This window comes from Vulpes vulpes, chromosome 1, assembly GCF_048418805.1.
Source record: "Vulpes vulpes isolate BD-2025 chromosome 1, VulVul3, whole genome shotgun sequence".
In the NCBI taxonomy this organism is placed as follows: Eukaryota; Metazoa; Chordata; class Mammalia; order Carnivora; family Canidae; genus Vulpes; species Vulpes vulpes.
This window is the reverse complement of record NC_132780.1, coordinates 5,907,635-5,928,914: the sequence shown is the minus strand read 5'-3', so window position 1 is coordinate 5,928,914 and position 21,280 is coordinate 5,907,635. Positions and strand designations below refer to the sequence as shown.

At 57.2% G+C, this 21,280-nt stretch overlaps 2 protein-coding genes and 1 long non-coding RNA gene across 9 annotated transcripts; 1 reads left to right on the top strand and 2 right to left on the bottom strand.

Annotated features, from left to right (window-relative positions):
* Positions 1 to 2,934: 2,934 nt before the first annotated feature.
* On the bottom strand, positions 2,935 to 11,793 carry APLP1 (amyloid beta precursor like protein 1). Of its 6 annotated transcripts, none has more exons than XM_072751324.1 (17): positions 11,465 to 11,793; positions 10,452 to 10,595; positions 9,595 to 9,727; positions 9,275 to 9,387; positions 8,926 to 9,059; positions 8,632 to 8,816; positions 8,066 to 8,196; positions 7,615 to 7,689; positions 6,662 to 6,820; positions 6,456 to 6,584; positions 5,565 to 5,664; positions 4,688 to 4,795; positions 4,401 to 4,427; positions 4,146 to 4,216; positions 3,775 to 3,837; positions 3,500 to 3,643; positions 2,935 to 3,385 (listed from the first exon to the last, which is right to left on the bottom strand). In XM_072751324.1, the coding sequence occupies exons 1-17, from the start codon at positions 11,609 to 11,611 to the stop codon at positions 3,287 to 3,289; spliced, it is 1,962 nt and encodes a 653-aa protein (XP_072607425.1). In that variant the 5' UTR covers positions 11,612 to 11,793; the 3' UTR covers positions 2,935 to 3,286. The 6 variants fall into 6 exon arrangements, with proteins under 6 accessions (XP_072607425.1, XP_072607435.1, XP_072607444.1 ...); XM_072751334.1 differs by having other exon boundaries at positions 4,401 to 4,424; XM_072751343.1 differs by lacking the exon at positions 3,775 to 3,837.
* On the top strand, positions 11,072 to 12,570 carry LOC140598091 (uncharacterized). Its single transcript, XR_012000214.1, has 3 exons — positions 11,072 to 11,166; positions 12,164 to 12,232; positions 12,417 to 12,570. It is a non-coding gene; the product is annotated as an uncharacterized lncRNA (long non-coding RNA).
* A 117-nt stretch (positions 12,571 to 12,687) lies between these two features.
* Positions 12,688 to 20,674, bottom strand: KIRREL2 (kirre like nephrin family adhesion molecule 2). 2 transcript variants are annotated; one of them, XM_072751313.1, is made up of 15 exons: positions 20,417 to 20,674; positions 20,071 to 20,220; positions 19,375 to 19,524; positions 19,046 to 19,206; positions 18,511 to 18,661; positions 18,067 to 18,172; positions 17,796 to 17,944; positions 17,348 to 17,475; positions 17,125 to 17,257; positions 16,747 to 16,847; positions 16,400 to 16,619; positions 15,600 to 15,704; positions 15,208 to 15,308; positions 14,811 to 14,876; positions 12,688 to 13,692 (listed from the first exon to the last, which is right to left on the bottom strand). In XM_072751313.1, the coding sequence occupies exons 1-15, from the start codon at positions 20,466 to 20,468 to the stop codon at positions 13,357 to 13,359; spliced, it is 2,109 nt and encodes a 702-aa protein (XP_072607414.1). In that variant the 5' UTR covers positions 20,469 to 20,674; the 3' UTR covers positions 12,688 to 13,356. The 2 variants fall into 2 exon arrangements, with proteins under 2 accessions (XP_072607414.1, XP_072607416.1); XM_072751315.1 differs by lacking the exon at positions 20,071 to 20,220 and having other exon boundaries at positions 20,417 to 20,650.
* Positions 20,675 to 21,280: the final 606 nt, after the last annotated feature.

The following is a 21,280-nucleotide window of genomic DNA, read 5'->3' as shown; positions in this document are numbered from 1 at the left end:
CACAACCTCTGTCCTGGACTTTGTCCAAATCTTACCCCTACATGAGCCCCCGCCGAAAGCCCTCTGACTTCTCAGAGCATTCCACTGCTCAGAGCCTCTTAAGGACAACAAACCAAGCATACTTCAGGGCATGTGCCAGTGTCTCCACCCCAAAACTTAGCTTAAAACAACCATCTCTATTTGCTCATGATCCTCCAATCTAGGCTGGGCTCAACTGGACTGTCCTATCCTTCTTTGGTCACTCTTGTGGCTACAGTCAGCTAGAGGCCTGATTAGGCCAAACAACTTCACTCACATGTCTGATAGCTCAGTTGAGATGGCTGGAACCACTGTGAGTGGGCTGAGCATCTCTAGGTCCATGTAGTCTCTCCAGGAAGGTGGGTGGGTCTCTTCACCTGGTGTTTCCAAGAAGTCCTTGCTTACATCATGCTTGTTGACATCATATTGGTCAAAGTCATTCACAGGGCCAAGCTAGAATCTGGGGAGGGGGTACTACACAGGGCTTGAAAATTGGGAGGCAGGGTTTCAGGAGCCATCTGTGTTAGTCTCCCATATCAGCTGCCCTGTACCAGCATACATTGCTCTTCTGTGTATGCACATAATGGCAGCTGACCCATGACAAATTCACAGGAATGTTATTTCATAGATTCTAAGAACTTAACTGGAATTCATCTTATAGTCATAGTGTGGCATAGTTTAATTTCTGTATTTTTTTCCTTTGTGGTACCTAAAGATATTTTATTTATTAATTTATTTGAGAGAGTGAGTAGGGGGAGTGGGGCAGAGGGGGAGGGAGAAGGATTCCATGCTGAGCATGGAGCCCAATGTGGGGCTCAATCCCATGACCCTGTGATGATGTCCTGGGCGGAAACCAAGAATTGAATGCTCAAGGGACAAAGCTACGTAGGTGCCCCATTAGGTTATTTCTTATCATTGATGGCATCTTAGAGTCTATTGACATATAAGATGTATATCCCAACATGTATCAACAAACATACACATACTTATTAAAATAACAAAATGAAAAATAAAATGACAAAATGATTAAATGTCTCTAATGGACTATTACTAAAAGAAAAATTAACAAATTGTTTTCAGTGGGAAGAGAAGGGCAGCTTAGTAGCACAAGAGCATCAAATGAACAATAGCAAACTTATTTTTCCTGCTGGAATTTCAGTAAGTGTTTTAAAATTAATTACCCTAAGTATTCTCATTAATATGTAAACATTATTAAGGAATCACACACTGAGCAAAGTGAGCAAAATGACCTTCCATTTCCTGCCCCACCTGTTTGGAGCTCCTTACCCATTGTTATCCTGTTGATCACCCCTGGCTGTGAAAACATAAAGGCAGCTCTCCCCCCATCTGTGGTGCTAGTCATAGATTTCTGCTAAAGTGTCTCAGTACAACTAAAGATGTAACCATCTCAGAATGTTGGAAACAGTTCTCCGATGAAGCTGTGGCATTGTGTCCAATTTATACCATGTAGGCATCTTCCTCCCGATGTCTGCTACATCTATATTTAATATTCATGACTTGTATTTACGTGTATGTATGATAAAGAGACACTGTGAGCTCATAGGCTCTTTGGGAGACTTAGATTTAGGTGCTTCCTCCCTAGGGCATCTGTCAGAAAATTGTATACTTAGCGGACATTAGAACATAGCATATTGCTGCCACCTGCTGGGAAGTTGTAGTAAAAATGCAAATCTACAGTGTCTAGAAAGTGAATGGTATCACCTGGAATTTTGCAGGGCACAACCTGTACGGCGTATGGGGCAGCCTTGAATTTCTAGACAGCAGGTCAGCAAAATGGCTAAGTGTATGGATGCTAGAGCCAGGTTGGCCTGGGTTGAATCTCTAGCTCTGACCATTCCTAGATGGTGACCATGGGCATGTAATGTAACTTCTTATCTCCATTTCTAGTCATAGTACCTCCTTCACGGGATAGAAGTAATGATTAAGAGTGTCAATGTAGTAAAAACCTCTTGGAGCGGTGCCTGGCACAGAGTGAGTGCCTTATGAGTATTTGCCACCATGCTGTTTTTAAAATGTATTTTTTAAACTTTTTTTTAAAAAAGATTTTATTTATTTATTCATAAGAGACAGAGAGAGAGAGAGAGAGGGAGAGAGAGAGAGAGAGGCAGAAACATAGGCAGAGGGAGAAGCAGGCTCCATGCAGGGAGCCCGATGTGAGACTCGATCCCGAGACTCCAGGATCACGCCCTGGGCTGAAGGAGGGCGCTTAACCGCTGAGCCACGCAGGCGTCCCTGTTTTCAAATTTATTTAACAAATACTTGCGAAGTAGCAGGCACAGGTCTAACATCTCCACAGGTATTAGCCCTTTTAATCTCCATAGCAACCTTCTTGGGACAGGTAACAGCATAGGTAGAGGGCTAACCCCAACGCCACAAAATGAGGTACATGAGGGTTTAAGTTCCAATAGGCATTTGCAGACATCTCATACCCCTCTCTGGGACATGTAACTGGAATTTCCATGCATCAGGAGGATTCCTATTGCCTCCGGAAGAGGGTATGAAAACTTGTGAATGGGAAGAGGGGTTCGAGAGTCTCAGTCCCTCCTTGGGATCGCAGGTTGGGGGTGGATGCTGTGTGTGATTGAGTGTGAGGGTGAAGGCAGGAGAAACTGCCAGGACACAACTTCCTTGGAGTCGCCCCCCGAGATTCAGCAAACAGAGGCCTGGAAGTAACAAACCGTTCAGCACCGCGGAAAGCTCCGGACTGGGCTGGGGGAGCCGAGCCGTCCTTGGGCCCCGCCCCCTGCACGCCAATCCCGGCCCTTCCTACAGGCTCCGCCCCGACTTAAAGATCCTATGGACTGTGTAAATGGGTGAAGGAGGGCCGGGCGGGGATCCACATCAGTGTCCAGCGCTGTGAATACACACTGAGCCCCCCACAGAGACGCAAGATGGCACGGTGGGGTAAAGGATTTTATTGGGTTGTTAGTGGAGAACACGTGGGAGGGTGAGTTCTAGGAAACAACAAACACTGGGACCAAGCTGGTGGTCACCTTAAGGAACAATAAATTAACTTACAAAATAAATTAAGATGAGAAAGTCCCAAGCAGGGAGGCAGCTAGGAATACCTGGGGATTTCTTGGGAGTGGAATTTGGGATCGGAAAGGGGAAATAAGAATTTCCAGCCCCCTCACAAAGAGTGTGAAATGAACATTTTTGAGACCCCTCCCCCAGGCTGAGAGTTGGGGTTCTGGGGAGCCAGGAAGAGGGAAAGTCTGAGCTCAGCCAAAGGGGTGAAGGGGCTGGTTCAGGGTCGTTCCTCCAGGAAGCGGTAGGTGGGGTTCTCATAGCCGTGACGCTGCAGTTCACGCAGCTGCTGCTCCTCCAGGGTCAGCATAGGGTCCACCTGCAGTAGGGGCCGGACGGATGGAGGGGCATAGGGACCTGACCGAAGATCTCACAGTTCCTCTGTGCCAGGCTCTGGCATTCCTCCCCCATACCACGTGTTTGTGTCTCTCACCTCCACCACTCCATGGCTGATAGCCCCATAGGGCTTCTTCCTGCGCAAGAGCAGCAGGGAGAGGACAATCAGGGAGCCCCCACCTGCTCCCATGATCAGCAGACCAGACACGGCCTCTCGGGACACACCTGTCCCGGCTGGTGCCTGCATGGAGAGGACAGGGGGCAGGGGCCATCTTTGAGGCTCGCCAAGGCCCTGTGTGGCTTTGGGAGTCACAGCCTAGTCACTGACTTCTGACCTCTCCCCCTAGGTAACCAGAACAGTCCTCCTCTTACCAGCTCATCTCTCTGAATCTCCGATGAGTGGAAAGGAAAACCCCTTGGAACAGACACATTCACCTGGGGAAGCAGGAGGTGTCAGGGACTCAGGAGTCTGGGCCCCAGCCTCCTCCTCCCCTGGGCCCCAGTAGGGCATCCCCCAGCCTTCTTCTTCCCTAGGACTCCAAAGTCCATGTCCTCAATCCCTTCCTCCCTCAGGCCAAGGAATCCAAACCCCTAAAACCCTCCTCCTTCAGACCTAGGAATCCAAACCCCTAAGCCCCTCCTCCTTCAGACCAAGGAATCCAAACCCCTAAAACCCTCCTCCTTCAGACCTAGTCCGGCACCCCTCTCCCATCTACCCTCAGGCACCCATAGGTCTGACCTACCTTTCGCTCGTACTGCTCCAGGGGGGACATCTTCTCTTTCCCAGAGGATGCAGCATCTTGTTCTGTGGACCCTAACCCCCAAGGCCTATCTTATTCCGGAGAATCGAGAATGGTGCTTCCCCTGCCTGAGGAGGCGGTCAGAAGGGGCACCGGACTCTACCCCAGCAGGTCTGGAGTTCCCAAGGACCCTTTTCCTTTCCGGGCTCAGGGACTAGTCGGGTTTGGTGGTTGGGATCTATTCTGTGAGATACTCACCTTTTGGAAGGGCCATGGGGGTGTCTGCTGGCAGCCAGAGGAGGCAAGACAGGTGGAACAGTGAAGAAAGGAGGGCATCATCGAGGAAAGAGTGGAGACGCACCCTCCCGGGGGCCAAGGCAGGAGGATCAAGGATCCTACAGAGGCCTCCACAGCCTTAGACATCCGTTCCTATCCTCTCCCACTCACTGCGGTGGCTAAGATACCCCCAGACTTTAGGGAGTTAGAATTGAGGGTGGGTGCCTGTCCCCCCAAGTCTGGGATTATCTCTATCTGGGTTAACTCACCGTCTTTGGAATCCAGAGGCTGCAGCCCACTCTTGTCCTCACTGCTGCCCCCTGGGGCGGGGACTTCCAATTCATTGGGACCCAGGTGCTCAGAGTGGAGGAGCTCCTCTGAGGGGAACATGCAGAAAGGGAGTCAAGATCATGCCTCAAAACAAAACTGGGTGAATAAATAGCACCCAAACAGTAGAGTGATCAGGCATAGCCACAAATGTGATCCAGGAAAGTGGGGAGCTAGATGGAGATACCCCTGGGAGGGAGGATGGAGGTTGAGGTTTCAAGAGAATGGTTTCTTTAAAGAGCAGGATTAGGTGTGGGATATGCCGTAGTAAGTCACAGCAGATCCGGGGGCTGTGACAGGTCACACTTTCTGGTGTTCCTGCTCTCGTGTGGGTCCCTGCCTTTGAATCTGGACTGGGGTTGTCCCTTGCCTTAACCAAGAGAAGGTGGGCCCCTGCCTTGAGAAGCCCTGACAGCGTTTGCTGTCCTGTATGGGGAGCCTGAGCCACTATGGAGGAGACCTGGGTACCCTGCTGAGACCACGTGGAGGGGCTCCATGGAGAAGAGACCCTGCATTGACCTGGAGAGGGAGAGAGGCCCATCTATGCCAGGGTCCCAGCCCCCAGCAGATCTGCTAGCCAGACACTGCCACACACTGGACTACTGGCAAGGCTGGCAGAAGGAGCACCCAGCAGAATCCAGACCAGATGGCAGAGTCAGGAGCAAAGAAAATGTTTGTTTTAAGCCACTAAGTTCTGGAGTTTATTACGTAGGAATAAATAATGGAAATGGTGACAGGGGTGTTGGTGGAAGCAATGATTGGGAGTCAGGATCTGCCCTTCCAGATCTGGAATGGGAACTAGGGGTCACAGGTACTCACGGATCTGGGGCCGCAGCTCCTGAGCCAGGTGGGGGTTCTGGTCAAGCAGCCCCAAGCTCTGGTTCATCCTCTCTTCAATTACTTGAAGATGGGTCTGCACCTGTGGGGGAGTGAGCATGACGGATGAACCGGGCAGTAGGGAGAGATGGGGAAACTGAGGCAGGGTAGGGTCCAAGGAAAAGGAACATGTACAATGGGCAGGAAGTAGGGTAAAATGGCCAGGAATTGGGCCACAGGAGGAAGAAAACTGGAGACGCAGAATAAAAAGAAAAAGAAAAGATGTATAGAAGACAGGAAGTGAGGGGCTTGGAAAAGAAAGTGAGGCAAAAGGGAAGGGAGCAGTCACCAGGGAGAGTACACAAGGGACAATGTAGGTGTAGGATATAAGGAACGCGGCGCAGAAAATAGGAAGCGAGCGTAAGTCTGAGGAATAGAATGTGAGGTTTCAGGGGTTACAGAGAGGGAAATAGGATTAGAGGCTCATAGGGAAATGATGTGGTTCAAGGGCAAGACTTGAGTTCAAAAGCATAGAATGGAGTGGTCGGGGACAGGAAGAGAACATCCAAGAACTAGGGACTGGGATTTGAGGGCACAGAGCAAGGGCTGCATGGAAAAGCAGTGGGGTGAAGGACAGAGAGGATTCGAGGCTCAGGAGGGGGATTCTGGGAAAGGAATCCAAGGGACAAGAAGGGGGTCAAAGGCATGCGGGTGGTGGTCAGGATCAAGGAGTAGGGATGCAAGGGGCTACAAAGGGTCCCAAGGCACAGGGGTGGGGGGTTGCCAGGTTTGGGAAGAGATCCAAGGGACAGAAAGAGCATCTGAGGGATGGGGTCCCAGACCCTGGGGTCTGAGGGATGGCAGGATATTTGGGAGCTGGAAGGATCTGAGCACCTGGAAGCGCATCTGCTGGGCCTTCTCAGGATCCACAGCAGCCACGTGCTGGTAGTGCCTCAGTGTGTGCCTTTGTTCCTTCTGCTCTGCTCGCAGGTAACGCCGCAGGGCCAGCAGGACGCGCTCTGCCTGTGGAAGGGATGAAGGCTGCTGGGCCTGCCCCAGATCTTTTCACCCTCTGCCCTCTGTCCCCACGGCTCCAGCACCTGAGGTGGATCTCCCTGCAGCGCCGCCAGGAAACCTTCCAGAGCAGCCCGGCGCTGGTCGTTGATGAGGGCAATGACTCGGGTGGCGTGGGTCTCCACCAGGCGCTGTCGCTCACCAGATACCTGCTCCTCCAGGGTCTGCAGAATGGACTGGAAGTGCTGGCGAGGAGGTGAGCACAGGGCCGGGAAAGGTGAAGACGGGGGGAAAGTCTGGGTCAAAGGCAGTCTGGAAAGGCAGGGCTCTAGGGCCAAGTGGTGGCGGGGGGTGTAGGCAGGAGTAGAATCGATCACAGGACACTGATGGAAGGGGTGGGGATTCAGGGCCAGGCATAGTGCAGGCAGGACCAGGCCAACTGGGACTTGACTGTACTGGGTGGGAACAATCTAGGAACTGAGCTGGCTGGTGTTCGGGTAAAATACTTTCCAACTATTATAGGACAGGTAAGGCTCTAGACCTGGGCAGGGCCAACTGGAAATGGTCTGTGCTGAAATAGGACATAGAAGAGTGCAACAAGAGTCGGGAATGGGGCTAACCTGAATGAGACCTGAAGGTGATGGGTGAGTCCTGATACTGGGCCTACTGAGGAGGGATTGAGTACAAGTGAGATTAGAGGGGTGGGACCAGCATCAGGGGGCAGGGCCGAACATGGATGTGACCTCATCAAGGAGGCTGAGAAGGCCCGGCTGCACCTGCAGGAGCTCAGCTGGGGACAGGACCACAGAGGGGGGCCCTCAGAGGGAAGGATCAAGTTAAGACAAAGCCAAACATGGCCAGTCTGAAGAGAGAGTCATAGGCAGAGGGGTGGGACCAAGTGGGGGGCCAGGCCAGGAGAGACCACTATAACTAGGAAGGGGTGGAACCAAATGAGACTGGGCAGGTAGAACCAGGCTGAGACCAGGTGCGTCCTAGGCAGTGGACGGGCATGACTAAGACCCGCTGGAGGGTGTCTTACCTCGTTCAGGGCCTGTCTGTCCGCTTTCGGCAGGTTCTTGGACTGGTTGTCTGCCATGGCCCATTCACGCATCACCTAAGGTCAAGGGGGAGCTTCAGGATCCTGCAATCTACCCTCTACCCAGTGAGTTCCCCAGTCCCTCTTCAAGACTTTGGAGGCTCCAGATGCCTTAAGTCCCACTGGCTCTTGGGTTCACAAGAGGTCAAGGCTCCGAAAGAATTTAAAGTGGAAGGACACAGCGTACCAGAGTTTCCATAGAATGTTGGTGGCCTCTCAGTGGGATTCTAGGTGGGTCAGGGATCTCTGGTCATCTTAGAGGTGGTGTTGAGGGCTAGGGGTTGATGGGGGCTTGGGGAGTCTTTGGAGGCAGCCTTAATGTGCACCTGAGGAAATCCCTGGTATTTAGGGAGTTCTGTGTTGTGGGAAATCCTGGGGATCCCAGGATCATCACCTCATTAATCTGGCGCATCCTTCGTTCCTCCAGGTCCATCTTGGCCCGCAGGAACCCCTCATGCTCGCTGATTTCTCCAGGCATGCCGAAGTACACATCCACGCCATCTGTGGGCCTTGGAGTGGTGGTCACTGCAAGGCCAGGAGGCAGGGAATCCTGAAGCCCATGGCCGGGTCACCTCCCCTCCCTAGAGCACGCTGGAGACCACCATGTGTCCACATAACCATAGCTGCTACAGGGCATCATGAGAGATAGAGCTCTGAACCGGGCCTGTTCTTGTCAAGCTTAGGAATCCATTATACCATCCTTTAAGCTTCCCCAAAATAATCCTTAGGAACTACCAGATGGCTCTTCTACCTCCAGGTACCCCCAAACCACCCTCAGCCTTTGCATTCTTCACAGGACAGCCCTCCCACCTCTTCTTTATCCCAAGCTACTCCCATCCCTTCCATTCCCCCCAGCCCTCTCCCTAACAGGTCCCGCCTAAAGATGCCTCTACACTAAGGCTCCCTCAAATCATCCTCCCTCCAGGGAAGAGGGAACTAAGGGTCCAGAGACTGTCTCACCTTTGCTGACCCCTGCAGGGCTATGGGAGCTTGAGGGTAGAATTCTTTCTTCCTCATCTTCCTCTTCAGCCCGCGGGGGTTCCACGAAGTAATCATCCACCGGCTGTAGGAAGGATTCCTCTTCTTCCTCCTCCTCAGCCCCCTCTACTCTGCCCCCTAGGGGCCAGGAGCGGGTGGAGGGGTCACTGAGGGAACAGAAGACTTAAGGCAATGAGAATCTGACCTGGGCCCCCAGGCTTCCATTTCCTGCCTCAGGAGCCTCGGAATGTGCATGGAAGGTTCCCTCCCACTCACCCAGCTGCTGTCCCAGACGGATCGGGAGTCACTGGCGGGGGGCAGCACACATACTCCACACCTCGGAACCGATCTGTGCCACAGGGCAAAAGCATGCCGGAACCATGCAGGATGAGGCCCTGGGAACTGCAGGCCTGCAGAAGAATAGGCCCAGATGCCACGATTGTGTGTTAGGAGAGGGGTAGAGGGGAGCCCGGATGCCTGGGGCTTGGGGTCTGATGGGGCTGGGAGCCTGGATTCCTGATTCTGTCCCAGTGGGAAGAGGGGGCTGAGGCCCAGACTCAGGTTCTGTTAGGGGACTGGAATCCTGGGTTCTAGGGGGTGAGGATGGATGGGCCAGGATCCTGACCTCCTGTGCCTCTTGATGCCTCCGGGTGGAACTCTCACACTGGTCCATGCGCTCCTGGTGCAAGAACCGGCAACCTTCAGGCACCAGCAGGGCCTCGCTCACGAATTCACCTGCTGGGGTGCGGGGGTACCAGAGTGAGACCTTCCCACAGACACTAGCTCCACCCTCCTCTGAATCCAGACATTTTATCCTCCGACATTTCTCTGCCCCACTCCGGACCCAGAACGTCCAGATCCCTAACGTGAGCCTGAGCCCAGGTCCCAGAATCTCACCCCCGGAATACCCCCACTTCTGTTCCCCTCCTCCAGTCTATAACTCACGCAGGCAGCGGAAAGGCACAACCTGGTGGTGGGGATGGGCACAGCGGCCACCCCGGGCACCCCCGCACCAGCGCTCCATGGGGATGGCTTGCGTCGCCTGTTCCACACGTGCAATCTGCAGCTCCGGGTACATCTGGGGGCACCGGGTGGGGGCGATCAACCCACAGCCTCACCCCTGTCAGTCGTGCTTACCCACTGGCCTCGTCCCTTTTCAAGGCTCTAGTGATCACCCTAGGTTCTGCTTCTCCTTAAAATCGGTCTTAGAAATCTCAGCCAGCAGGCCCCCGGCCACGCCCCCAGTAGCTCTCGTTCAGAAGCCCCGACAACCACCCAGAAACTTAATCCCTGTAAATCCATCTCTCTTCTGGTCACTTCTGTCCCCTCCCCCAACAGGTTTGGTCCTCCCTTAAGCCTCACCTCTTCCTCGGATTGGCTTCTCAGGGAGCGTCCTTTCTCTTTGTATTAGAACTGCCTTTTCGAAGAAGCCACCCTCCCAGCTTTCCACTCTCATTGGGCTCCACCCCATTTCCCATCCTGCAGGTCCAAGAGGTCTTTTTTCTGAGCCCCGCCTCTCCTTTGGCCAAGCTCACCGACATTCCTACTCTTTAAGGACCCCACCCCATATTGCTAAACTGTCTCTTCACTGGATACCATCCTGAGCCGGGCCTCTTTGCACAGTTCTTTCCTGACCTAGTTTCTCAAAAACAGATCCTAAATTCGCCTCTTTCTCGGCCACGCCCCCTAGCTTCCCCGGCCGACTTGGATCCCTCATCCTCCCTGGACCTTGCCTTTTGCACCACTAGCTTCTTGCGGGGGACCCGGCTCCTGGCCACGCCCCTCCAGCAGGGCCCGCCCACCTGTCTGCAGTATTCCAGCACGCGCTGCGGGTCCCGGAGACAGCGTCGCGAGCGCTGCGGGTCTGGTTCCCAGCGGCCGGTGCGCAGGTCCCGGTGAAGGGTTAGGTGCCGGCATAGTCCAGCAACCTGGGCCGACCCCGGGGCCTGCGGTCGGGTCAGAGGGGTCAGCGAGGGCCCCGGGACGCCCGCACGTGTGTCCCCCGGACGTCTGCTCCGTAGGACCCGAGGTTCAGACCCCCCAGCACCAGCCCCCTCCGCAAAGCACCGCGCACCCGCCTCCTAAGAGGGACTGTTCCCCGGGAAACAGCTCCCACTGGGCGGGGGCGCCCCAGCTCTCCCGTTGCCACGGCGACCCAGGTCCCCGGGGTGTCTCGCGGCCTTGTTGCCGCGGAGACAGGCTCCGCCCCCACCCCGGCGCAGCCGCACTGAAGCCCGAAGGGGTTAAAACCTAATCGCGGGGGAGGAGGCCAGAACCCAGGCGTTCTGGCCCCTCCTCCCTCCGTCCCTAGCTCAGGGTCCCATTCTCCGATGCAAAGACGACAAGGCCTGGCTTCAGGGCCCTGCAGGCCTGGGCTGGAGAGCCACATCCTGGGTCGGGCGGGGGTCGGTGGCTGGAGACCTGGACTCCTGGGTTCTGGGAGGCTGCGGGAGCCTTCAAATGGGTCCAGAGGATGCCAGGGACCAACACGCTCGGAACCGGGGGTCTTACTATCTGGTGGGTCCCCATGTTTGGGTGGGAAGGGGTTGGGGCTGAGTCACCTAGGTCAAGAGGGTGGACTTTGGGGACCGGGGGCTCTGGAACGGCCAGTTCCTAAGCTAGGGGCAGAAGGCGGCGGGAGGACGGAGGCTGGGGCCTGAACTCCTGGGTTCCTGGATGCCTCGTGCCGTTCGGGGCGTCAGGGGCCGGCCCCTCGGCTGAAGGACTGCGCTTTCCGCCCTGGACGTGTCCGCGTCCGGGTCCCGGGCCCGGGCCCGCCCCGTCCCCCCTCCCCCAGGACCCGGCCGGGCCTCACCTCGGCCGCGCCGGGGCTCCCACCGGCCAGGCTCCCGACGGCGAGCTGCGCGCGCAGGAGGAGCAGCAGCAGCGGCAGCGACAGCGGCAGCGGCGGCGGGCCCCGGCGGCGGCCCAGACCGCGAGCGGCGGGGCTGCTGGGCCCCATGTCCCGGCCCTCGCGCCCTCGTCCCCTGCGCTCCCGCCCGGCCCGGCCCGGCCCCAGCGGTGACAGGAGCTCCCAGCGCCGCCGCCGCCGCCGCCTCCTCCTCCCGCCGCCCCCGGGCTGCGCCGGCGCCGCCAGCCCCGCCCCGCGCCGGCCCCGCCTTCGCGGTCAGGACAATAGCGCGGCGGCTCTGCGCAGCCTGGGGCGGCCGGGGGGCCGGGGGGCCGGGGGGAGCGGCGCGGCCCCCGCCCAGAGCCCCGGGATCCCAGCGCGTGCCGGGGCCTGGCCCGGAGTCTGGGTCGTGCGCTCCGCCGCGCTGAGCCTTTCCTAGGCCCCTCGCGCCGGGCTCTCCCTCCCTCAGACCCAGACACTCCCACATCAGCCTCCTCTTGCAGCCGCGCCGGCGTGGGAGACCTCTCCCCCCAGCAAATTCCTCCGCGGAGGTCCCAGGAATACGGGCCCCCCCAATTCCCCCAGTGGAGGACCCAGCAGCTGAGGGCCGGTCCCCTTCTCCCTCGGTTCCAGGAGTCGGGGCTAAAGGCACCTTCTTTTCAGGACCTGAGACCAAGCCCCTGCCCTTTCTCCGGAGTCTTGGCCTTCTGCTCTGCCTTCCAAGGATCCCAGGTGTCTGGGTCTTTAATTCCTAGCTCGGGGATTCATAAACCAAAGCCCCCAGGCCCTTCCTTTAAGGATGACCTGAGTCAGGTACCCAGCACCTCGGGGCGAGGGGCTCAGCCCATCCTTGCTTTGAGGGCCCCGGCATTTCTAGTCTCTCACCCCTACCTCTCCCTCCCGGCTTCCTCTCCAGGGCTCACTGCTGCTTCCTCAAATAACTGGAATGCGGTCTTCCCCAAGCCCACTGGAGCACTCGTCATGTATGTGCATCTGCGCACGTATGTTTGTGTAGATGTGTGTCAAAAGAGCTTAGAGGGCCAAGTGGGTAATAAAGGGCCGAGAGGTGGTTCGTGGTTTGTTCCTACAGCCACTCATCGCCTAGGGTAGAGGAAGGGCCTTGGGGCAGATTTAATGGGCCTCTTCCTTCCGTAAGGTAATGATGCCAGGAGAATCCCCAAGACGCATTCACTTCTCAACATTTTTTTATTAAACATAAATATTCTTACCCCTAGATTCCACCCCTACCCACCCCACCCTCTTTCCCCTCTCCTGCTGGCAGTTCTCACCCTATCCTCACTCCTTGGATTCAATTCTTCCAGGACCTTTAAAGAACTTGGAAGGGATCAAGATAGTCGCTCTCTTGGGTTCCCAGAGAGTGAACAGCCATCTTGGCTGCATTTCCATTGTCCAAGCAAAGTGCCCCTCAGGGAGAACCAGGACAGGGGCCTGTTCTGGCTTCCATCTTAATCTGTCCTGTGTTGCCTGTCTTCTCAGTATAGGTGATCGGTCACCTTGAAATCTCTTCTTTCAATGTCTGGAAATAACATCCATCCCTGCCCCTACCTCCTAACACCTCCTGTCCCCATCCCCCTACAAAGAGCTCATCTGCCATCTGGAATCTCTTTTACACTGGGGAATAGTTGGTCAAGTGGCCATCTTGCTCCCACTTGGAGCATCCCCTTTGGCTGAGCTGATTGTACACTAGTGATCCAGATGATCGTAATGATCTTTCTCTCCCATCAATGTTCAGTTTTGGAGGAGTAAGGTCACCAACTTTTTTTCTGGTTCCTTAGAAATCAGGACAATCCATTATGGCAAGTTGAAGATTCTAGGCCTCTTCATTTGGAGAGGTATCATACATGAGTCTGGAGACGTGGGTGGCTGGGTGTGGGGAAGGCAGCATAGGGGAAGGGTAGAGTCCTGGGGTCCAGATCTGGGGGTCCAATGGATGTAGGTTTGATGTAGCTGGTAAAAGCTCGAGGGTGAGGTGTGGTGAGATAACCTGCCCGAGCTCTATACAGTCTGCAGGGGGGGACCATGCCTAGGTGTGCGTTGAAGTCATAGAAAGTAGGGGTCCCTGGAGGTCCAAGAGGGGAGGGGGGCGGCAGGAAGAGGCCTCCTCCAGGGCCTTCACCAAGGCTCAGGCTCACACTGACTCCTCGGACCTTGTAGTAACCATTGGTTGGATCCTGAGGGGACAAATTGGATTGGTTAAGGTATTTGAGGATATTGGGGGAGGTTAGGGTCCCTAATGGAGAGTCACACTTAAAGCAAGACCTAGAGAGAGACAAAAAGACAGAATCAGGAGCAAGTGGAGACCCAGAGAGAAAGACAGACATATAGACTGATAGGAAGACAAAAAGGGGCAAGAAAACAATGACAAGAAACAAAGGGACAGAAGGAAATGGGCAGAAAAAGGCAGCAACAGAAGAACAGAGGCCTGCTAGGGCCTGGTGCTATGGAAGGAGATGCAGCAGGAACAGACGGATTGAGACCAAGACATTTATTCATCTGCCCACCAGCCCCAAGGCTTTGATTCTGTGTCATGCCTTACGCTGTTGATAGAGGTTATCTATTGTGGGGAGAGACAGGGTCCTGCCTTCATGGAGATCCCAGGCCAAGGAGCAAATGGCAAATCCCCTAAGTCCAAAGGGGTCAGAGTAGTGATGGGGGAAGTACAGGCAGAGTGATAAGGCTTGATGGGGAAGCACAAGCAGGGGTTCAGGGCTGAGACAGGAGGCCAGGGCAGAGTGGTCCTGGTTGTGACAGGCGGAACACAGAATGATCAGGGCAGTGAGGAGGGAAGCACGGGCTTTCTAGAACAAGAAATATTTGGGCTGAGACCAGAGGAACGAAGGACAAAATCAGGTAGGTATGGGAAGGAAAGTAGTGTTTCAGGCCAGTGGAATGGCACGTGCTATGTCTCCTGGCACAGGAGACAGAGAAAGGCTCTGGACTGGGGACTGAGGTCCGTGGAGCTCAAAAGAAGGGGACTCACAAAAGGGGCAGGTTTGGGGAGAACTGAGGCCAGTGGGGGACCTGGCAGAGGCATCCAGGAGGCCTGAGGTGGGGGTGTGATGGGAAAGCACAGGCTGAGTGAGGCCAAGGCTGGACAGGATTGTGGGCATAATCAGCACATGTGCAAACAGGCTGTGGAGGTGAGTGAACTGGCCTAGGAGGCAAGAAGAAAGGGTGAGGGGGGGGCTAGGCCCCTCATCTGGGGAGCAACAGCATGAAAAGGGAGGGGACCAAACAGGGAGAGAGCTAGAGACCCAGTGAAGGGAACCCCTCTGTTTCCAACACTCACCTTGGTCTCCAGAGCCCCCTCCTCATCCAGAACGAGGTCACTGTGGTCCGTGTGCACGATGGGGCCCTGGGGTAGGGTGCTTAGTAAGAGGGAGTGCTCAGAGGGTCCTGCTGGCCCAGTGCCAAACACTGACAACCCCTCAGCTGGGGGTAGTGGGTACCAGGCAGAAGGGGCCAAGAGCACCTGGAGCTGGGGGTCAGCTGGGGTCCAAGACAAAGGGCCCCAGGACATATCTGGTCTAGGGGATAACTGGGTGGGTCAGGGGCATATTTGGACTTGGGGGTCACTTGTTGGGACGACCCTCTTTGAGTTGGAGGGCCCAGTTGGGACTAGGAGAGCAGTTGGGACTAGGTTACTAATTATTCTAGAGGCAGAGTTGGGTCTGGGGACATCCTACCTGGTCCTCGCCGCTTCCTGTCTCCTCCTCAGGACCCCGAGAACTGGAGCCATCGCTGCTGCCGGGGATTCGCACCAGGTTCTTTTGCTTGGAGAAAGAGGCTGAGGCCAGGGACAGTGGGGCAGCAGAGAGAAGTGATGGGGCAAGGGTCACAGTTTGTGGAGACCAGGGAGCAGGAAGAAAGAGGACTGGGCTGGGTCAAGAGGCTGTGTACCAACAGGAAGCTGGTAGGTTAAGGAGTGTGATGCTGAGAAGATGGACATAGGGGTTGAGGGAGGAATCAGGGCCTGAAGGTGAGCCAGAGACCAGAGAGATGGGACTGGGACCAGGTCAAGGCCAGGTCAGTTGGGGTGAGGTAGGGGATGGTACTGAGGTAGGGCTCAGTCACTCACCCTTGCCGTGGCGCCAGCAGCAGAGGGTCACCCCAATGATGAGCATAAGAAGAGTCATGGCTGCAGCAGCCACTCCAGCTACAATCCGCACAGTGGGCAGCAAGTCTACAGGGAGGAGAAGGGGTGTTTCTGTTTTTGTCTTAAAGATTTTATTTATTTCTTCGTGAGAGACACAGAGAGAGAGAGAGAGGTAGAGACATAGGCAGAAGGAGAAGCAGGCGCCCTGCAGGGAACTCGATGCAGGACTCGATCCCAGGACTCCAGGATCACAACTGAGCTGAAGGCAGATGCTCAACCACTGAGCCACCCAGGTGTCCCAAGAAGGGGTGTTCTGAGGAGGCTAAGTGTGAGGCCCAAGGAGGAACTGGGGAACTGGGATTTGGCTTGCTTGGGTTGAAGTGTCTGGGTTCAAAAGGCCGTCAAGTTTGAGGATACCCAAGTCTGTAGTCTCTAGCTTGGGGTCCTTCAGATTTAAGGCCTCTTGAATTTGGGGTTCCACAGGTTTTAAACTCCCTGGCTTTAGGGAGTCCTAGAGTTTGAGGGGTTTTTAATTTTGCAATTCCCCATATTTGGAGCCTCCCTCCTTTGGGGCACCTAAGTGTGAGGGGGCCTCTCAGTTTAGGATTCTATATTTAAAGGAATTTACTGTTGGGGGGGGGCGCTCAGGATTCAAGGGACTCATGAGCTTTGAGGCTTTCAAGGTTTGAGGTAGTCCGCGTTTGGAGGTCCTGGGTTTGAGATTGCGGCACTCTGGGGGTTTGAGATCCTCAGATTTGGAGGCCTCAGGCCGGGAATCTCACCTCTACGGCCCAGGCTGACCTGGGTGCCTCCCTCACCCAAGCGGTTCCTGGCACTGCAGTTGAAACCCCGACTGAAGTCGGACTCCTGGGTCCCGGAAATGTGTAGCACAGAGATCAGGGCTGGGCCCTGTCCCCCGCGGCCCTCTGGGGCTGGGAATGTCTCCACCAGGAACCGACCCTGCGACCCCGCCGCCAGAAAGCCCTCATCCCAAGACCAGACCTGGGGGCACAAAAAAAAGGGAAGTCATTAAGGAGATTGGAAAGGGAGGGAAGGGCGGGCAGGGTGTCGGTCACAGCAGTTTTGGAGGTCCGGCCTGACGGCCAGGAGAGCGGGGACATTTCCTTACCACGGCATCTGGGGCTGGGGATGCGAAGACTAGACACTGGAGGCGGGCGGGGCCCCTCAGGAAGGCGGGCGCAGAATGCAGCGCGGTCACGACGGGGGGAGCTGGTTGGGAGATTGCGGGCGCGTCAGAGAAGCGCTGCCCCCGCGGAGGCTCCGGTTGTCAGTCAGGCGCGGCCAGGTCCTGGCCCTTCCCACCAGGCCACGCCCCTCGGTGGCCGCGGATCCTCCCCGGGCTCGCCCGCGCGGGGTCCCGCTCCTACCCCGGCCCCGTGCAGAGAGCGCGCCCTCCCAGGCCACGCCCACCCCGCTGAGCGCTCGCCCGCTCCGCGCGTTCCCCGTCCCGGGCCCTCCGGCCTTCTGGGAAGCGCCGCGTGCTCACCGTTCACCGTCAACCTGGCCTCCGCGGCGCCGCCCCCCAGGCCCGAGAGCCCCGGCTCAGCCCTGCACACGTAGTCGCCGGCGTCCTCGGGCCCCACCGACGGAAGACGCAGCGTGGGCCCGGAGCCCAGCACCTGGGTGGGGAAGGGGCGTCAGGGGCAGGACCTCGAGGGGAAGCCCCGCCCATCGCCAGCCACGGCCGCGGGCCCCAGATCGGGTCTCACCTGCGCGTCCCCGCTGCGGGTCCAAGTTACCCGTGGGAGCGGGTTCCCGCGCCAGGCACAGCTGAAGGAAGCGTCTTCCCCTATGTCTACTGACACGGGCTCTGGCCTTGCCTGCAGGACTGGCCCGACTGGAGGAGAGAGAGGAGACGTCGCATGGCCGGGGAGGGATGCAGCTTCTGACCCGGGATCAGCCACTCAGGGGCGACACCCAAGGGCCCAAGCACCGGCGGCCTCCGCAGCAACTCGGCTCGCACGCCCCGGCCCCGCCCCCCGCCCCCGGCCCCGCCCCGGCCCGCCCCGGCCCGCCTCTGACCCAGCACAGCCAATCCCTGCCTACGTCCTGTTCCCGCTCCACCTCCTCCCGCCGGCCGCGGCCACGCCCCCTCCAGCCCCTAACCCCAGGCCGTCCGCCCCGCTCTGGCCACACCCAGGGCTCGCCCCGGCTCACACTGCACGTCCAGCGCGGTGCTGCGGTTGGCGCTGCCCACAGCGTTGCTGACCTCGCAGGACACCGGCTCAGTCAGGAATGAGGCGTCTGCCACGACCTCCAGCATTGGCCCGCGGGCCCCGAGCACCGGGGAGCCTCCCTTTGCCCACCTGCGGGTGGGAGTGGGGCTGTTCGCGTCGTCCCTGCTCCCCAAGGACACCCACGGACGTCCCAATCTCAGTCTTCCCCAAATGCGTGCTCGGGCCTGAGGAGAGGTGACCATCGTCCTCACCTGTAGCCAGTGACAGGAGGCTGGGCTGTGGCCTGGCACAGGAAAGTGACCTTCTCTCCCTCCAGCACAGTCTGTGGTTCCGCTGACAGAGTCACCACTGGGGGATCTGCGGAGGTGGGTCAACGGTCGGCGGTGGACAAGGACCTGGAACACCTCCGTGGAGCTCCTGAGTCCAATGCCCAGCCTCTCACAGGCTGGGTGGCCAGGCTCCTCTCCCAGAGCCCACTCTGGGTCCCCATGGGTGCCCAGGCTCCTCTGCCAATGCCCACTCTGGGTTCCCAGTATCCTCTTCCTTTTGAGCTGGGAGCCCAGGACTCCAGTTCCCAATGCCTCCAGGGCCCCAGGTCGACAGCCTCCTCCTTCCTCATACCCTGGAATCCAGTCCTCAGGCCCCTCTTTTCCCAAAGGTCTCTGGCTTCAGGGCCAGTGTCTAGTTGCACTCACACTGCAGGCTCAGGGTGATAGCTGTATCCTTCCCCGAGGGCAGGGCCTGGCTCCGGGCCCGACAGACCAAGGTGGCTCCATCATCATGGCTGGAAGGAGTCAAGGATAAGATGCTCTCCACTGACCCAGTTGTTCCTTCCTTCAGCAGGGGCTGGAGGTTATGAATAATAACAATGATTTCATCTACCCCTTATACAGTGTTTACTATGTGTCACTTCTAAGCATTTTACATGTATAATCTTCACAAGTGCCCTATGAAGTGAATATTATTGTCCCTATTGTACAGATAATGAAACTGATGGACAGAGAGGTTAAGCTCCTTGAACTCAAGATCAACCAACTACCAAGTCGCTGAGCCAGGATTTGAACCTGGGCAGTCTGGCTCTGGAGTCCTTAACCTTAATCACATACCAAGGGTCCCAACACTTGAACCTCTTCCCTCCCATGCCCTTCTCTCCTCTGGATAAGCCTGTGGTCTGACTGGATCCCAAACGTCCCTGCATGGCCAAGGGCTGCATAGGGATTTGGACCTGACCTGGTGGAAGGTGGTCCCATCCAGCCGGATCCCATCTCGGAACCACAGCAGCTCAGGGGTGGGGCGGGCATCCCCACGGCTTCGACAGGTCAGATTCGCAGGAACCCCAGCAACCAGAGACACAAGGGGGCCGCCCAGCACCTGGGGGGCTTCTGGGGGCACTGTGGGTGTAGACTGGGGTCAGAGCTGGATCCTGGGACCAGAGGCTCCAATCTTCCCAGCTCTAATGACCATTCCTCTGGGCTCCCTGGACTCTGATACTCAGCTAGCACTGGCTGTCCACCCCCCCCCCCCAAGGTTTCCCAGGGACAAGTGAGCTGGGTCCTCACCCAGCACATGCAGTTGGGCAGGTCGAGAGCGGAGGCCTGCTTGTGTAGCCTGACATTCATATGATGCTTGATCCTCCAGCTCCACGGGCCTAATGTAAAGGTCGTGCTGGCCACTGGCCGCATTCCCTGATATCCAGTACCGGGACCACCCTGAAGTTAAGGAAGAGGCAGTCACACCATGGTTCTGAGTTCCTGGCCCCAGCCTCCCTCCCCAGACATCCCATACCAGAAAGACATCCCAAAGTGGGTGCTGGGCCAGACAGACTCTAACCCCCTCCCAGTCCAGAGTCATGGCAAACTTGGGGGTGGGTGAAAAAGTCAGAGAAAAGTGAAGAAACAATTGCCACGGAAGTCAGATTAGATACTCCCTCTGGGGTGAGCAGAGGGCTATGATAGGAGAAAGGAATAGGACAGGCTTCTGGGGAGTTGACCATGGACGTGAGTAGTAGTTACACGAGTAACTTTTTGGCAAATCTTACTTGTATGCTCTGTGCATGTATGTTTCTGCATTTATGTAATATTTTGTGATACAAATAAAAACCCACTACCCACCCAGAGAAGAAGCTAAAACCTCCCAGATGTTTACCTGAGCCCAACAATTTTCCAAATTTGAAAACCTCAAAACAGAACCCCAGATACAGCTACAGTTGATAGAGCTGGAGCCAAACCGTCCTGAGTAGAGAGAACCAGTCTCACCTGGCAAGTCCCTTTCACCCCCTAGAGCCAGTCCATCCTTAGTCCACTGAACCAGCCCCCAGTATTCACCCAGGGCACAGGGCAGCCGGGCCTCATCCCCCAGCAGTGCCACCAGGTCATCTGGTTGTTGCAGGAAATGGGGCGACAGACCTAGGAGGACGGGGAGGGGGATGTGGAGCAGGGTTGAGTTTAGCGATGAGCTTAGTTAGCTCCCTCATTCAGGACCCAGGAGCCCAGCCTTCCAGAGGTCTCCTGCAGACCTAGGAGTCGGAGCCCCCTCTTCTAACCCAGTAAAGAGGCAGCTGGCAAACAATCCTCCCCCAAATTCACCCGCCCCTCGAGGTACCTGCATGGCCTCGGAGGCAGAAGAGGAGGACGAGGAGGGCGGGGACCAGCATTCTGAAAGTGTGGCCCCCAAGATCCCGCAGACTTGCTGTTGCACTGGCTTCCTTGCTAACTCCTTCCTCAACAGCACACCTCTCCCCGCTCCGGTCGGAGCTCCCTTCGCGCCCGGCTCCTCGCCCCAGCCTAGGAGCCACCCCGTTCCCGGCCTGGAGCGCCCCGAGTCTGCTCAGCAGCCGGCTCCAACGCTGAAACCCAGGCGGGTTCCGCGCCCAGGGACTCAGAGATCGGGGAGGGCCGGATCCCACTGGCCCCGCCCCCGGGGCCCCGCCCCTTCCCATTGAGAAACTCCCGCGGCCGAGACGCGGATGAATGGGGCGCCGCAGGGCGGGGTCTTCCCGCGGGCGCCCCAGCCAACCTGCGGTCTGGGAGCCGGAACACCTGGGTCGAAGGAGGGCGTCCGGCTGGGGTGGACACCTGCACCCCCAGGCTTGTGGGGGGCACGGCGGGAGAGAGAGTGGAAGAAACTTGTCAGTCCCGGTCCTGGAGGGACCGCGCCGAGTGGAAACGGAGCTATAAATGGGAGCCCCTGGGGCTTCGCTAGTTTCCGCGCCTCGGGGAGGCGGGGCCCGGCGCTCCCCTGGGCCTGCGGGTCAGGAAGAGGACACTGGGGTGCCTGGGGGGGCAGCCGGGACCCCCGAGGAGAGGAGGGGGTTCAGTTCTTCTCGCTTCGAAACCCCAGCTCAGAATATCCCTGTGCCTGCGCGTTAGCGCTGCAAAGCCGGCGCGGCCCAGGGTCCGGGGAGCCAGGCCCCCAGCCCCTCCTTTCCCGAGACCCCGCAGTCCGGGCTCGGCCCCCCCACGCCCC